Source organism: Pristiophorus japonicus, chromosome 11 (genome assembly GCF_044704955.1).
Source record: "Pristiophorus japonicus isolate sPriJap1 chromosome 11, sPriJap1.hap1, whole genome shotgun sequence".
NCBI classification, from domain to species: domain Eukaryota; kingdom Metazoa; phylum Chordata; class Chondrichthyes; family Pristiophoridae; genus Pristiophorus; species Pristiophorus japonicus.
Window position 1 is genome coordinate 197798326 of NC_091987.1, and position 17844 is coordinate 197816169.

The window sequence follows — 17844 nt, forward strand, 5'->3', positions numbered from 1 at the left end:
CAAGGATGCAATTAATAACATGATGTCAGCCTTAGCTCAGTGATCGCAATCTTGCCTCTGAATCAGAAAGTTGTGCGATTAAGTCCCACACTAGAGAATTTAGCACAAAATCTAGGCTGACGCTCCAGGTATCACTGAAGAAGTGCTGCACTGTCAGAGGTGCCGTCTTTCAGATGAGATGTTAAACTGGCTCCTTGCTTGCACCCTCAGGTAGATGTAAAAGATTCCATGGCATTATCTGAAGAAAATCTGGGCTGCTCTCCTAATGTCCTGGCCAATTATTAGCCCTTAACTAACAGCACTAAAGAGATTACCTGGACTTTTATCTCATTGTGTGATCTTGCTGTGTACAAATTGGCTGCTTCATTTTGATACATTATGATAGCGACTACATTTCAAAGATCATTAATTAACTGTAAAGTTCTTTGGGATGCCATGAAAGGTGCGATAGAACATTAATTTATTTCTATGATAGATTTAATCCCAAAATATTTTACATTTAAAATTATAATAAAACAAGTGAAATATTCTGAAAGCCACAATGCAAAATATTGCTTCCATATTGCATCTGCAGCAAGGTAGACCTTCCGCCCAAAGGACCTCGTTCCGTGACCAGTGGGCACCACAGGGTATAGGGTATCTGGCAGAAAGTGATATTAACATTTTGATTTAGTTGGGAAGGTATCCTTTTGTTTGTGGGGGAACTTGTTGCTTCTTTTAGCATAATTTAGTTTGATTGGACCATCCTGTATTGTGATGAGTCTTGTTTGGTGACTCAGGAGCAACCCAGTGTCACCCTTATTAGTCCATTAAATAAGGTCCAATGACCAACATGCCAGTTAGAGTACAGGCTTCAGAGCGGGCTCCTCCTACCCCTGCCAAAAATGTTTAACTTGAGCAACCGTTTTCGATGGTGGGACACAGGTTGGGAATATTTAATTACTCATTATGTATGTCTTAAAATACAATCCTGACAATGTCTTCAATTCCAACTCCACCATTTGCTGGGGGATATGTCCTTGCACCAGTGTTGTACAGCTGTAAGTGGAGAAAGAGAGAGATGGGGGGGGGGGGGGCAGGGAGTAGGTGGAGAGGGGGCAGTGGGGGGGTGGGGGGAGAAGGAGGATGGTCCCAATATTAAAATCAATGACTGAGGAATAAAATAGATGGAATCCTCTGCGGGGTTTAGGACCCAGGGTTGGAAAAATTTCATTACTTAATTTGAGTGAATGTGTGTGTGTGTGTCTTAAAATAAAATCCTGCCAATGTCTTAAATTCCAACTCCACCATTTACTAGAGGAATTTTTCTCGCACCAGTGTTGCACAGCTGGAACTAGAGAGAGATGGAGGGAGAGATGGGGGAGAGGGATGGGAAAAGAGATGGGGGAGAGAGACAGGGAGAGGGATGGGAAAATAGATGGGGAGAGATGGGGGAGAGAGATGGGGGAGAAGGATGGGAGAGGGTTGGGGGAGAGGGATGGGGGACAGGGATGGGAAAAGAGATGGGGGAGAGGGATGGAGAGAGATTGGGGCGAGGGATGGGGAGAGAGATGGGGAGAGATGGGGAGAGAGCTGGGGGAGAGATGCGAGAGAGAGAGATGGGGAGAGGGATGGGGGAGAGGCATGGGGAGCGAGAGATGGGGGAGAGGGATGGGGAGAGGGATGGGGAAAGGGATGGGGGAGAGATGCGGGAGAGAGAGATGGGGAGAGGGATGGGAAGAGAGATGGGGGCGAGATGGAGGAGAGAGACAGGCGAAAGGAATCGGGGAGAGAGATGGGGAGAGAGATGGGGGAGAGAGATGGCCGAGAAAGATGGGGAGATGGATGGGGGAGAGAGATGGGGGCAAGGGATGGGGAGAGAGATGGGGAGAGGGATGGGGGAGAGAGATGGGGCAGAGGGAGGGTGGTCCCAACATTAAAATCAATGACTAAGGAATGTGGCCCAGAAGGTTGTGGGTTCAAGTCCCACTCCAGAGACTTGAGCACAAAAATCTAGGCTGACACACCAGTGCAGTGCTGAGGGAGTGTTGCACTGCTGGAGGTGCCGCCTTTAAGATGAGACGTCAAACCAAGACCCTGGCTGCTCTCTCAGGTGGACGTAAAATATTCCATGGCACTATTTTGAAGAAGTGCAGGTGAGTTAACCCTTGTGTTCTGGCCAATATTTATCCCTCAATCAACATCATTAAAACAGATTATCTGGTCATTATCACGTTGCTGTTTGTGGAAGCTTGCTGTGTGCAAATTGGCTGCCACATTTCCTACATTACAACAGTGACTACACTTCAAAAAATACTTCATTGGCTGTAAAGTGCTTTGGGACGTCTGTTGGATGCGAAAGGCGCTATATAAATGCAAGTCCTTTTTTATCCTTCCTAAAATGAGCTTTCGGCCATATATCCGCAGCATGACTAAGATTGCTTATTTCTACCTCCATAACATTGCCCATCTCTGCCCTTGCCTCAGCTCATCTGCTGCTGAAGCCCTCATCCCTACCTTTGTTACCTCGAGACCTGACTATTCCAATGCACTCCTGGCTGGCCTCCCACATTCTACCATATGTAAATTAGAGGTTATCCAAAACTCGGCTACCCATGTGCTAACTCGCACAAGTCCTGCTCACCCATCACCCCTGTGCTCGCTGACCTACATTGACTTCCATTAAGCAATGCCTCATTTTCAAAATCCTCATTCTTATTTTCAAATCCCTCCATGGCCTCGCCCCTCCCTATCTCTGTAATTTCCTCCAGCCTCATAAACCCCCAAAATGTCTGCGCTCCTCTAATTCTGCTCTCTTGAACATCCCTGATTGTAATCACTCAACCATTGGTGGCCGTGCCTTCTGTTGCCTCGGCCTCAAGCTCTGTAATTCCCTCCCTAAACCTCTCCGCCTCTCTATCTCTCTTTCCTCCTTCAAGACGCTCCTTAAAACATACCTCTTTTTGGTCACCTGCGCTAATTTCTACTTATGGGGCTCGGTATCAAATTTTTTTGTCTCATAACACCCCGTGTTCTAAACTCCACAATGGATTCGCTCTACCTTATAAATAACAACAACTTGTATGTATATACATATATAGCGCCTTTAACGTTGTGAAACATCCCAAGGCATTAATGTGTCTTAAAATTAAATCCTGCCAATGTCTTACATTCCAACTCCACTATTTGCTGGTGGAAAAAATGTTCTGCACCAGTGTGGGGAATGGGGAGAGATGGGGGAGAGGGAGGGTGGGAGAGGGTCCCAACATTAAAATTAATGACTAAGGAACAGGACAGAGTAAATCCACTGCGGGGTTTAAGAATGGCCAAGGGGGGCGGATGGATCTGAGCGAGAGACAGAGAGAAGGCAGAGCGAGGGGGAGAGCAGGGAAGGGGACTACTTGCGGAGTGTGCCAGCTGCGCGGGCGGATACGGCGCGGATTAAAGGAGCGCGGAGTGATTAGGTGGAGGCAGAAGCGACTTGCGAGCAGCAGTGAGTGAGCGAGAACAGCGCAGCGAAATCACCAGCCATTTACCTCCAGAGCCAATTCCAGCCCCAACAATGTTACAAACCAGGATTTTCCTAACCGGGCTACTCTTCATTAGCATTACAGGTATGATTTGGGGATTTATTTATATTCGTTTTCCAAACACTGCAATCAAATTATTGCCAAACATATTCATTTCTTGCAACAAAAAACATGTTGGACGAGTGAACAATATTGCATTTTTAATTTTCCTGCAGCCCAATCTTTTTTTTTGTTCAGTTGCAAATGTGATTTTATTTCAAAACGATGCATAAAATGTAAATTGCTCCTGCTATTTTCATTTGCATGGGAAGCAAGTGGGCTGTTTCTGTTAATTTAATATAATGCAGTGATTTCTTTGTCCTCTGATGGTCTTTCAATAAGCTAAATTATTTGAGTGTTGTGCTTTCGCTTGCTGGTGTAAAATCTGTCCCTATCCTCATAAATAAATGACAGGAGATTCTTGAGTAACGGTGGGGTTTGTCTTTAGCAAAATCTGTGAAATTGCATCATTTCCATTTGCGTTTTGGGGAATCAATTTTTAATAATTACAGAAATTGTTTATTTTAAAAAAATCATTGAACCAGCCCTGTATCTCGAATAAGAAAATAACAGTGAAATAAGGAGCTGGTCTGGATTTATTTTCCAGTAGGAGGTGCTGAATGAACGAGCGCCTGTTTTTCAAAAAAAAATTGGAAGCTTTTATATCCATCATGAGCTTGTATTAATTGCAACTTAAATAAAACATGTTTTTTTTAATGGATAATTTTTTTATCCAAATGTGTCTCCTATTTTTGCAATAAATGGGACTTGCACCCCATCTTGCTGGCATAAACTATTTGTACGATCTGGGACAATGGGATCGACTACGATGCGTTCTTTAATGTGACCTGTTTCGGGGGAAAACGAAGCTAGATTTGGAAATCGAAGGAAGGAGAGAAACTGACATATGATACTCACTGCCTGCTGTTTCTGATCAAACTGTTTTCTATTTCACCCTAGGGCGGAAAACCGTTATCTTTTATCCACTGTATTTAAAAAAAAATTTCAAGGGGAAGATGAGATCGATCAGAATAGTATCTGGGCTTTTAGAGATTACGGTTTAATGGTGGAAAAGGGGTCGAATTTTGTATTGCATTTTTTTTAAAAGGTGTCTGGGATTTGAACTGGGACACTGTGGGTCCCACTTGGTGACGCAAGTGCGAATTAAATAGGGTAAAACAAATCATTCTGATCTCAGGGGATTGGGGTGGAAACAATGCAAGGGTGTTTATTGCAAATTTACGGTGGGTTGGTAACCACCTTTTTCCCCTTCAGTGGCTACCTTCATCATTCAACACCTTTCTATTCCTCCACACTCCTTGAGCGTGACACAATGTTACAGAGGATCTAAAGATTAAGAGAGCGGTGTCGAATCCCGCTGCGACCGGAGGAGCGCTGTGAGCCGCTGCTTTCCCCGAGAAGGCTCCCTCTCGGAGGCGGTTCGAGCCTCGGCCAAACCTCCCCCGCTGAGCCAGAGCGCAGCGTAAACGCCAGGGCGAGACAAAACAAACCATTAAATCCGAAGGAAACTCGTTTCCAATTCTGTTTTTTGGGTTATGTCCAAAGAATGTTCCTAAATATATACACACATGAGCGGCTGCAATCAGGGGTGAAATAGCATCTTTTATTGAGAGCAAACATTGTCCCATTGACAAGGGGATGCCAATTCAGTCCCCCTTCCCTTTTGGTTTGATACTGCAATTAATGTTTGAAAAGCTCCAGCGAACAGTTTCTGCTTTGCGTGCTCCGAGTTCTTTGTTGTTTTTTTTTACAGACTGGGTTTCTTTCCCCTGTGTTTGTGGACACGAGTCCCAGCGGAGTTTGGAGGGGGCGGTAACGATAAAATGACAAGTGTGAAATGCTGATTGTAATTGCTTTGTTTCTCCGTGATTCAGAGCGCTTTATTGTGGGGAGGGGTATAGGCATTTGCTGTGTGACAGTCTCCATCCAGATTTTGTTGCTGCTCATTCTTGGAGAAACTGGGAAAGGGAGGCACGAATAATGACCCTCAAAGGTGATTTAAAATATTCCCTTTTTTGATAAATTCTCAGTTTGGGAGGGATGAAAGCTGAAGTCTCTCTTGCCCCCTCTCCCTAAACCAGGGCGTGCTTCCAGATCTGCGCTTGCCTCTCCTCCCAGCACCTTTCTGGCTTGCACCCAAATATTTTTTCTCCTCTCGACAAAAGCAGAACATAATATCGAGCGAATTAAACGGCAATTTGAAAACAACCCACAAAACAAAAGCCCCCTTGCCATTTTTATATTAGACATTTTTCATCCATGTGAATTCAGGGCGGAATTCTGCACCTGCTGCTGTCGGTGTGGGAGGGAAATATTTTTGGGGTGGATAACTGTGAAGTGTATAAGCAGGGGCTGATGTTGGCACTGAGAGTAACAGTGCGCCTTTCCACCACGGCTCAGTGTGGTTGGCACCGTGTCGAGAAATGCACGAAATTGCAACGCTGGGCGTGTCACCGCACGTGGTTTTTGTGGCATTTAGAGGCATTCTGTGGGCTGGAAGGCGATATTGCGACAATGCAAAAGACAGTGGAGAAGTCTTGCGGACAGTGGAGGTGTCATTCCAGCGGCCACAGCCATCATTCATAGCACGCGGGAGAGATGAAACCGACATGACCTCTTGTGGCTCTGCCCCAAGTGTCGTCACATTTTTGCTCTGGGTCCCATTTCTTGGACAGGACCCCCCGGTGAAGTGTCACTTTTTGAAGGAAAAAGGGGAATACGAGGAGGCGTAACGTTCTAAAATGGGAATTAGCTTAAAAAATAAAGTAGCTCCATCTTCGGGGGGGGGAATAAACTTTTGCAACATGAAATCGGAGTAGCCTTTGAGAATTAAACGTCCGCGAATATAAATATATCAGCAATACTCCAATCTCGAGTATATGATTGAGCTACTGCTCCCAGCTCAGCGGTTAAAGGCATGGTATTCCAGCCTGTGCTGTGTGACATTAGATACCATGCCATCGCAAGGCTAAAATCGGCTACATCTGCTCGTTAGGGTGTTCAGCTTTCTGAAGTCCCCAATGACAGGCCAGTGTCGGGCGATAAAGCATTACTGTGTGGTATTTATATGTGTTACTCAGTAGACACCGACAACCACGCACATACTGGAAGGAACGCGACTGCTTCGATGGGATTTTTATTTCTATTTGACATCCCAGCTTCAAAATATTAAATCAGAAATGTATGCTTCGTATCTGCTGTGATGGTGTGGTCCATGTTTTTTCTGTTGAATAATTAACATGCAAATTTCTCCTTGCACATCTGACCAATATTTCTATCCTATAAATTACTGACATATTGCAACATAAAAAGTGTGATTTAAAAAAGAAGAATCTTAACATTTGCCAACTGATAATGAAAATGGACAGTTTTAAAACCACTGTGTAAAAGCCACTTTCAAAGCATGACTTTAAAAAACCCAACACTTTGCAAATAAGTATCGATTACTGTCTGATAATTTATCCATGGTGGGTTTAACATGTTCATTATCCCTGGTATTGGCACAAGAACCCAGGGTGGATTTCACTTCAAAGCAGTCATGATGGGCAACACAAACCCTAATTGATTAGAAATGTATGCTCAGTAACCTTTTCAAGGGAACTATGTGTTGTTTTTGTGAAGGAAACTCTGTTTGATAAGTGATGGGTTCATGCTGTGCACAAACTGCTGGCAAGGCCCAGGTTTTGCCTATCTCCTATTGTTTTAGACTCAATTGCTGTATGTCAGTGATTAGATTTTGAAAAAAAATTAACCAATCTGAATGGAACAATGCACAGCCAAGGGCGAATAAGAGGACTATGACTAAACTGATGGGATCCTCTGACTACAAGCTGGAACTCTGGGATTGGGTTATAGCTTTTAACTCTCTCTCTCATTGATTTTCAAGAAAAAGAAAGGGAAACGTGCAAAAGGAATGCACATCCTGTTGTGTTACATTACCAATTGCCTTCGAGGTATTTTCCAAACCAGCTAAAGGGGATGCTGCATGTGCCACCAATTGAATTCGTTAGATATATTCAAAAGGGAGTTGGATGTGGCCATTACGGCTAATGGGATCAAGGGGTATGGAGTGAAAGCAGGGATTGGGGTAATGAAGTTGCCTGATCAGCCATGATCATATTGAATGGTGGTGCAGGCTCGAAGGGCCAAATGGCCTACTCCTGCACCTATTTTCTATGTTTCTATGATGGTGAATGTAACAAACACATTGGGCGAAATGCCAACCTAGCCTGCCTGTGGGGAAACCATTAAGATCAGGCGCAACATGGGTTTTTCACCCCACCTGATTTTGCGCTCTATTGAAGTCACCAGAGAGTAATATTGAGTGGGGTGTGAAAGTGGCATTCGGCCCGATCCCATGGGGTTTCCCACCCGCCGAGTTCGGTTAAAATTACCCCCTTTGTAACCATCTTCCCCAATTTTTGGTTATTTTTTTGTATCCACTTTAGGTTGCTTACAAAAACATGTACCATAACGAGCAATGTCAAGGCTATCTGTGTCCAAGTCACTCCCACAGTAATGTTCTGTAAGTAGTTGCTAATAGGTGCACTGGAACAGTCTCGCGTTCCAGCTTTCTTTTCCCCCTTGCAGAGGAGGCTAGCCCCTGCTTACTTCCTTCCTTTCGTGAATCTGCCTGAAATACGGGATCTTGCTGTGTATAAAAATGCAAACTGTAGCCGACCATTTTGTTGAGGTGAGGTAATACAGACTGTCAGTGTTAGGATATACTGTATAAGAGTGTCTGGAAAGCTTTAGATTACACCAGAGAGTGCAACCTCCAAGGTAGATCTTGCAATTCTCGCTTTGATCTGTAATCCATTGAGGTTTCTCGGAATGGATTAGAAAATAAAACCCTATTTTGCCCTGGTTTTTCATGTCATATATGATCTCAAAGAAGTCAAACACTTTCATTGCCCCCAACCAAGTTCCAGAGCGAATCCAAAGTCTGTGTCAATGACAGAATTGCCTGTTGAGTTCAAAGAAGAATCAACACAAGCAAGCTATCTTGGCTTTATCATCAAAAAAGCAAAAAACTGCAGAGGCTGGCAGTCTGTAACAAAAACCGAACATGCTGGAAACACTCAGCGGGCTAGGCAGTGTCTGTGGAGAGACCAGAAGGGTTGATATTTTGGGTGTCGGCTCTTTGTTAAAACTGAATTGTGACAAAAGGGTCCACACCTGTAACATCAAATCCTCTTCTCTCCTCAGATCATGCCTGACTTGATGAATGTTTACAGCATTTTCTGCTTTTGTTGCACAGAACTTGTCAGTTTAATTACATTAACAGTGATCTCTTACTACTAGATGGCACAAACTGAAGATTTCCTTTCAACCACTTTTTCAGGGTTTAAGGTGGCGGTTTCCATTGTTTTCAGTACACTGATGAGAGATGGATGGAGCAGCAACTTATAATTATGGCTTTTTGATTTAAAATATTTATAATGCCTGTATAAATTTTTTTTTTGCTGTTTGCCATGTATTCCAGTGTGTCAGCACAGTACTACTAAAGGATAATATATTCCTGTATGAAATAGAAATGGAAAATACTGGAAATAAACAGCAGGTTCATCAGCATCTGAAAAGAGGAAAGAGTGTGCTTCCCAGTTGTATCTTCCCATATCTTTCTCTCTTCAAATGGTACCAGAGTCCCAGCATGTTCTCCTTATCTCAGATTTTTCGACATTTTCTGCATTTTTCACCCACCTTTTCTGTTTGATATCATGACTTCAGATTTAACGAGGAAATCATATGCAATTAAAGTATGTGTAAATTCCATAAAGAATACATACAAGGGTAGGAATTCATGTTGGACAATAGGGCAAAATGAGCGGTTTCTCATTGAGCACCCTTTCTACTCCCCACTTAATATTTAGTTGCATTCAGTTCAATAGAACTGAATATTGGACGGGGCGTATAATGGGTGGTCAAAGCGCTATTACTTGCTTTGCAACTCCCGCTCAAGGCAACTATCTACCCTTTGTATTCTAATCTTTTTACCAGATCTTCTGGCAATTCTTAAAAATGTTACTAAATTTACTCATAAGGTGAGCTATTTAATGTTTGAAATGCCCGGAGGAAGTTCCCCTCCACAGGGCTGCCTGTCCCTCTGTGATCTGAACCTTGACCCCAGATTTGAAAATGGCACACGGACCTTTAATGCTGCAAAATCCTTTGTGTGTGGTCGATACGCGTTCTCGAAGTTGTATTTTGGCTTTTTGTAGCTGTAATATCCAGAGTGCACTGTGACAACCTGGTGTTAAATTTCTAACATTATTTATTCATGGGATGTGGGCATCGCTGGCAAGCCCAGCATTTATTGCCCACCCTTAAGTACCCACTGCATTCCATCGTAGCAGTTTTTGATACAACTGAGTGGCTTGTGCTGCCATTTCAGAGGGCAGTTAAGAGTCAACCATACCGCCATGGGTCTAGAGTCACATATAGGTAAGGACAGCAGATTTCCTTCCATAAAGGACATTAGCGAACCAGATGCGTTTTTATTGACCTTCCAATAATTTGATGATCACCATTACCAATACTAGCTTTTTATTTAATTAACTGAATTTAAATTCTCCAGATGCTGTGGTGGGATTTGAACTTGTGTCTCAGGATCATTAGTGCAGACCTCTGGATTACTAGTCCAGTAACATAACCATTATGCTACTGTACCCATCTAAATGTCAACTATAATACAAGAGCAATAGTAATAGGATATCGAAAGAAAAAAAGATCATCTATTTTCAGTTTTAAGTCATTCAACAAAAAAATGAATGATTGGGATGAGAGTTTTGTAGTGTTGTTGAGGGTGAGTGATATTTGTACCAGGGTTGGCATTGCTGTTTGGCTCCAATACCTGAGCTATGAAAGTGTGTCAGAGACTAATCAGGAATTGCGAAGCACTACCTGTTCAAGATGCTGCTTATTGGAAATTTGACAGTGGGAAAAGCTCCCCTTCTGGAGCACTGTGCCAATGATCGCTTCATCGAGAACTATAAATCCACTGCAGGAAGCAAGGAGGAGAAAAATATCTTGTGTAAATAACTGAGAAAAAGAAGGAAGGTTTGCAGGCAGGGGAATGAAAGAATAGACAAATAAATGTCGTGAACAGTTATTGCAAATCTACTGTGATAAGTAGAGAAAAAAATATTTAAAAAATAGAAGTTACCACAAGAGAGAGGGAAGAAGGTGGTTACTTGCATCTTGTGGCAGGTTTGTCGAATGGCAGGTAAATGTTACAAGTATATTTATGAGGCCTATATGTTTTAATATCAGTGAGTGAATGTGACTTTTTAAAAATTGTCAGTCATGTGATCTATTACTTCAGTAAAATTGTATCACAATACTTACCACTGCTGTTATAGTGAGACTGCAGTGGGACTCTGACAGACATGAATACGCTCCTGCTGCAGCTCCCACGCTACCCAAGAGCCATGCCATAGCAAATTTATTAGTTCATTGTTAAAACTCCCTTTTCCTTCTCAAATCTTAAATCAGAAAGTGTATATCTTAACATTAGCTGCTCAGAACACTACTTAATCTTTGCCAATCGGTCATCTTTGTTTCTTTTACAAAGAGAAAAGAATCAATAGTCTATCTTGTGAGAATATTACAAAAATGCCTAAAACATTGTTAGAGTAAATGTGTTCAACGGAGGTATATCATTGCCTAAATAGACCAGATGACACTTTGGCTCCTCTATTGTATGTTGACAATTACTCAGAATGCGGTCACCCCTTAATTAGCACTTGTCCCTTCAGTTTTGTTAACACTCTATACACAATCTAGGGATATCGGAGAATATTAATGGAAAGAATACCCTTTATCTTGCAATGTTCTGTGCGTAGAGACCGCTGGGGTGTAACATCGGTTGATGATGAACATTCAACATTGGCAGATGTAAATGACATGGTCTGAGTGAATTGTCTCTCTGGGATTTTATTATACCGATAGTGACATTCACCACCACTAGTCACTTGATCAGTGTAAATAAACTGGGCATCGTTATGATAAACTTTTAAGTTTTTTCCCATTGTGTGTCAACTATTTGCCTCACTGTGTATGCTTACTCTGCTGTAACTAATAAATGTAAATTGATTGAATACCCACATCGAATGGTAAAGGCGAATAATAGGATTCTTTCATTTTGCTGCCTGTTGTCTGAAAGTGCATCCTGGAACTGTGTTTCGTTGACCGCCATAACTAAAGCAGGAATAAGATGTATTACACCAGTGAGCATAGTTTGTGTATGAGAAATAGCCATCTTTTATTTAGTGTTTGCTTGTACACCTGCGTAGTAGAAGAGTTTTCTTTGACACTTTTACCTGAAGAGATTACATTTTTTGTTTTCACATACCTATCTTTGCACAGAAACTATTGTTGAAGAGAATAGACCTATGCATAACGCAGTTAGCAGAATATATATATAGATTTACAGCTTTATTGATCCTAGCACTGGTGCAGCACATGGTATAGTAACTGAAAATGTAGTTACAACCATTTTCTAACTGAAAATACAGGACAGCTGCAAAAATCCCTGAAGCTGAAACTTGATTTGTACAAAGGTCCCTGAACTAGTGTGTGTATGGAGGCTACCATGCGGGAAACTGAGGACATAAACCAACTGTGTGACGCAAAATGTTAGAAAGTAAAATAATCATGTTGTGGATTTTATTGCCTGTCAGATGTGCATGTGGCATGTGAGTACATTTTTAGAATATTTCTGTGTGGAGATAGGAGAGATATATTTTGTTACACAGCAAGTCTAAACTAAGTGCAGAGGGCAGGCTGCAGTGACGCTGATTAGACAAACTATGTGAGGCTTCTGTCTAAAGTCACTAGGAAAGAAAATGGTCTTTGAAGTGGAAAGTTCATGGCATAGGGGGATCTATGTCTGCTGTGTACAGCTGAAGTGACAGTAACAAGAGGCGGAGAGGCGAAGTGCAGAAAGGAGGTACTGTAGTTCATGGAGGGGGTTCCATGGGAACACGAGAGCCGTTCGTGTGAAAATAAAACTGGGATGACATTAGATAAACACAGGACGGATGACTGGGTGGTTCGCATTGGAGCAGAAACACAATGTGAATAAAACATGCAGTGGGAAGCACAATGGGAATAGGCTGGACGATGAGGGAAGGTGGTTGATGGGTCAAGTACTGGGATTTGGTGCTTAACAATGAAGCAGGATCAACAGACATGCTTGCTAGCTGTCAGCCCTTCACATTTTAACTATACATTTTGCATCATAATGAACAAAAACCATATTGAGAAAAGTATCAAATAATAATCACTCTAATAGGAGTTTGAGGTCGGTAGTAGTTTAATGTTTGTCTTTTAAGACCACATAATTTTTCTTTTTTGATTATCATCATGGATGAAAGGGGAAAAGATTAGGAATTTAAGCTGCTTTAAGTTTTCACATTTATACATTTAGTTACAATATTGAATAAATAGAGAGTTACAGATGGCTGTGAATGTATTACAAGGCTGTAATATGGGAAGGATTTGGATGACTTCCTAAGCTACAAGTCAGTCTGAGTCTCCTGAGTATCTTGCACTTTATAATGTTACAGCCATTTTTTACGTGTTGTATTATGCAGTTATTTCATTACCATTTTTAACTTTTGTGTTTGAATTTTAGTGTCACAGTTTGTATCTTCTAGTGTCAGTACCAGCTGTGGCTCAGTGGGCAGCACACTCGCCTCTGAATCAGAAGGTTGTAGGTTTCAGTCCCACTGCAGAGACTTGAGCATAAAAATCTTGGCTGACACCCACAGTGCAGTGCTGGGGAAGTGCTGCACTGTCGGAGGTGTCATCTTTCGGATAAGACATTAAACTGAGACTATCTGCCTTCTCGGGTGGATATAAAAGATCCTATGGCACTATTTGGAAGAAAAGCAGGGGACTTATGCCCGGTGTCCCAGCCAATACTTATCCCTCGATCAGCATCACTTTAAAAAAACAAATGATCTGGTCATTATCACATTGTTGTTTGTGGGAGCATGCTGTGCACAAATTGGCTGCTGCACTTTCTACACTTCAAAAAGTATTTCAGTGGCTGTAAATACTTTGAGACATCCAAGTGGTTGTGAAAAGCGCAAGTCTTTCTTTATTGCCACTGTTAAATTTTCTTTACTGTGGAATTATTTGCTGGAACATGCATGTGAACTAGCGGAGATTAGAACTAGGGGGCATAATCTTAGAATAAGGGGCCGCCCATTTAAAACTGAAATGAGGAGGGATTTCTTCTGAGGGTTGTAAGTCTGTGGAATTCGCTGCCTCAGAGCTGTGGAGGCTGGGTCAATTAATAAATTTAAGACAGAGATAGACGGTTTCTTAACCGATAAGGGTATAAGGAGTTATGAGAGCGGGCAGGGAAGTGGACCTGAGTCCATGATCAAATCAGCTATGATCGTATTAAATGCGGAGCAGGCTCGAGGGGCCTTATAGCCTACTCCTGCTCCTATTTCATATCTTATACTTATGACTATCAAGATGGTTCAAGTTTCCCTTTCTTCCACTGCCCCCATGCTTGACTTGCTTGAGATTGGACATTTGCAGCATGTGGAATTGCGGAATTCAAATATGTATTGTACCACTCCATGGCATGATATATTGTAACAACGTCGATTCATGACCACGGTTCCAGTAGGGACAGCTGACAGGAAAAGTGCTACTATATATTTCAAATAGTTACTGTAGCTATTATAGTGAGGAAGCAATAAAAATCTTGATTTGCTCATGCTTCATACTATACAGTGCATGCTATAAAGTGTCAAAATCAGGCACCATCAGTTGCTTCTGTGTGTGGAATTTTGTACAGCTGTGGATGTGAACTGTGCACTAGTGCAACCACAATTCTGTTCGCTGATGTAAATGCCCTAGTGTGAATTTTTGCATTAATATAAAAAGTACATTTTGCTTTCTGGAAATCGTCTGTTTCACAACATGCATGTAAAGATGGTGAGAACAATACTGGATTCTGTATTTGGCTGTGCACAACAATTCCTACATTACAGGGGCACACCGATGCATCCCTTGCAGATTAGCTTTCCATGTATTCAGAGGGAAGAGTGCCAGAAAGGGTGGGTCCAAAACTGAAAGAATATAGATGGCATCCTAGGCAGGGATTGCAGCTATGTATCATTGGTGGCTCATATGATGACACATTATTGAACTATTCTGATCTAGACAAAGTGATTTTGAAGGCGATTTCAAAGAAATGTTCCTCTGGAGATAATGAAACATTGATCTAGATGTGTTTTTGTGTTGCGTTTTGGTTTATTCCCTTGTGAAAAAGCTGAAACCATTATTGTATTGTAATGAAATTTAATGCTGTGAAGCATGGCTGCAAGCATGGTGCGTACATAATAAAGTGAAAACACATAATGATCACAGGAGATATTGCACAAATTGTTTCTTTTCAAGAGTCTTTGAAATGACCACGGTGCTACTGGAGAGAGGATAATTGTTAAAATGAAATAGTAATCTGTAGTGGAAGTATTCTGATAGAAAACCCAACTGACCATTCAAAGCAGCAACACAGTACATTTAAAGGGAACAAAAATCATTTTAATATAGATCTAGAAAACGATCGATGGGTGGGGTGGGGGGCGGGGTTGTGTGGAGAGATGTCTCCATGTTTGTTGAAAAGCAGCGATGAAGTGATTTTGCATTTCCATCTATCTTTGAAGGCAGGTTAAAATGACATTTAATTGTCACAAAGCTGTGGTTGCAAGTACTCCAGAATTGGCAGCTTACCATAACGTTTGAAACAGTTGCATAAGACAGATTCAGCGCTGTACTGTCCCATTCTGATGGCTGCAACGATTGGAATTGAAGGCAACATAATGTTATACAATGTTTTTCAATGTTTAATCCTTTTTTGTAAAATGTCATGGTTTGAATGTGACATTAGTACCACAACAGATTGCATGTATCCTTTCTATATGTCTGTTTATTGGGCATCTTGTACGTTTATTGTGTTTTGGAAGAACAGTAAACTTTTTAATGTAGCAGCTGAAGATGTATTGAATATCTGGTGTAATACAACAGAGAACAATGTTACTTTCATTTAGCCAATCCTTGCGTGATTTCTTCCCTTAAAATGCTGGCAAGCGTCCGCATGCTTGAGGAGGTATATTGGTACTTGCTTCCAAGTAAACCTGCAGGCTGTCTCTGCATATTAATCACTTCATGAAAGAAAGCTGGCCTTATTTGCATTGTGCAGACTCTGAGAAGTCCCATGGTGCGCCTGAGAAAAATAAAAGTGATGGGGGGGGGGGGGGGGAAGGAGTTGCGATTGTCGTTTTGAAAGGGTTTTCATCCATTCAAGTGGAAGAGCTGAATACGAGGGAATTAGTACACTGTTTTGTGCAAGAGCAATCCCATTCGGTAACCACATTTCGCGTTGTTTAGCGTTCCTGTCCCGCAGGGAGTCTGCACATTGTGTTGGGTTTTTAACTGGGAGTGACTCATCTTTGGATGATGTAATCAGCAGCTCTGATAAGCTCAAGGTACATGTTGAATAAACTTCTTGTGAAATGGCTATGTCATTTAAGTGGAAGTACATATGCTACAGTGACCTCTATCCCAGTGAATAATGGAAGGTCTGTCTGTTAGTACGTACATTGAATGTTTGAAGCTTTAGGAGCTAAAATCTGCCTTCCTCTCTCGCAGTGTTCAAGGAGGGTACATTCTTCCTGTAGATAACTTTAAGGAATAATTGGGGTTTATTATTTTCGAAGATTAAAATTAGGAGTTTTATCTCCATGATGCTTTTGATTGGTTACTGCTGCTAAATGTAGTTAAATCTGCTTATATACCAGATACTATTTCAGATTTTATCCACCCACAGTTGTGTTTTAACGATTGTTACTTTTTACAGCTGTCACTTGCAGAGAGATGCAGTGATTAGTGTATTGTACATTTCAATAAAAGGCCATATTATACATCAGCATGATCTATTGCAGCAACTCTACAATTGATGCAACAGACACGGCCACAGCAGTCCTCCAATGACTGCCCATTATTACTAGCAAAGAAATAGTTTGGCATAAATTGTAGTTTTGTTTTTGAAAAAGAGCCTACGGATGGATGCTTAAAACCAGTCTTGCATCTTGGCAACTGTTCCCTAATGTGCGTTTAATTCCACAGCAATCCTCCATGTAATCATTAAAGGTTGACGCTGGCTGATTGAGTTCTCATGCACAACTCTGCTGTTGGTCCAAACAAATTAGTCATCACAATACATTGCTGGCGTCATAGTTGTTTAGCACATTCACTCTGTTGCTTTGTGCCAGGGACTTCTACATCCACAAAAAGATGAAGCCCCAGTAGATTCACAGGCAGTTGTTTCATGTGGATGGAAAAACAAGGCCAAGCCCTTCTGTGACATGCTGGAGATTTTAAATCATTATTTGGGGTATGCTATCATTCTATGAAGACAAGCATCCTTCTCCGCCACTTGCTGATTTTTCTTGCCTTGCTGGTTCACAGTCTGGCAGTGGTCTTGCATTTGAGAGATGATGTTTCCAGGTTAGTGCCAATGCTTGTCTTTGGCCACAAGGAGACAAACCAGCACTAAGTGGTGTCCTCTCGCCCGATTTTCCAATGTTCTTGCCAGCCTCTGCTCAGCAACTCTTGCAATAGTGTGTTGAGTTCAGAAACTCAATGCAGTGGAGGATTGAACCGCCATCTCACTACTTTGCAGTGCTGGGCTTCGGTGCTGTACTATTCTAACACTCCCAGTGCAGTACTGAGGTCGGGCTGCACTGTCTGAGCTGCCGTCTTTCGGATGAGACATTAAACCGAGGCTCCGTCTGCTCTCTCAGGTGGATCCCACGGCAATAATGTTCCTGCTAAGCTGCGTGGCCACACAGTCATCTGCAAGGTCCTGCGCAGGCCACTCACCGCCTCTTAGCTTGTAGATATCGAGCATGCACAAATATTTGAAAGAGCATTGGGGCAGGTGGGCTGCACAGGCAGCGGGGCAGGTGGGCTGCACAGGCAGCAGTGCAGCTTACGGAGCACGTTTCACAGCACTATTTCGAAGAAGAGCAGGGGATTTCTTCCCAGTATCCTGGCCAACATTTATCTCTCGACCAATGTCTAAAACAGATGATTTATTTCATTGATGTTTGTGGGATATTGCTGTGCGCAAATGGCTGCTGCATTTACAACATTACAACAGTGACTACAATTCAGAAGTACTTCATTGGCTGTAAAACACTTTGAGATGACCTGGGGTTGTAAAAGGCGCAATATAAATAACTGTCTT

General features: G+C 42.1%; 1 protein-coding gene across 9 annotated transcripts in view; it reads left to right on the forward strand.

Moving 5' to 3' along the window:
* The first annotated feature begins 3439 nt into the window (after nt 1–3439).
* The window catches only part of LOC139276426 (neural cell adhesion molecule 1-like), a 632849-nt gene continuing 618444 nt past the window's right edge, over nt 3440–17844 (forward strand). For all 9 annotated transcript variants that reach the window (XM_070894397.1, XM_070894399.1, XM_070894402.1 and 6 more), the window contains exon 1: nt 3440–3593. In XM_070894397.1, coding sequence (XP_070750498.1) covers nt 3542–3593 — 52 coding nt within the window. In that variant the 5' untranslated portion in view covers nt 3440–3541. The remainder of the gene's footprint in view (nt 3594–17844) is intronic.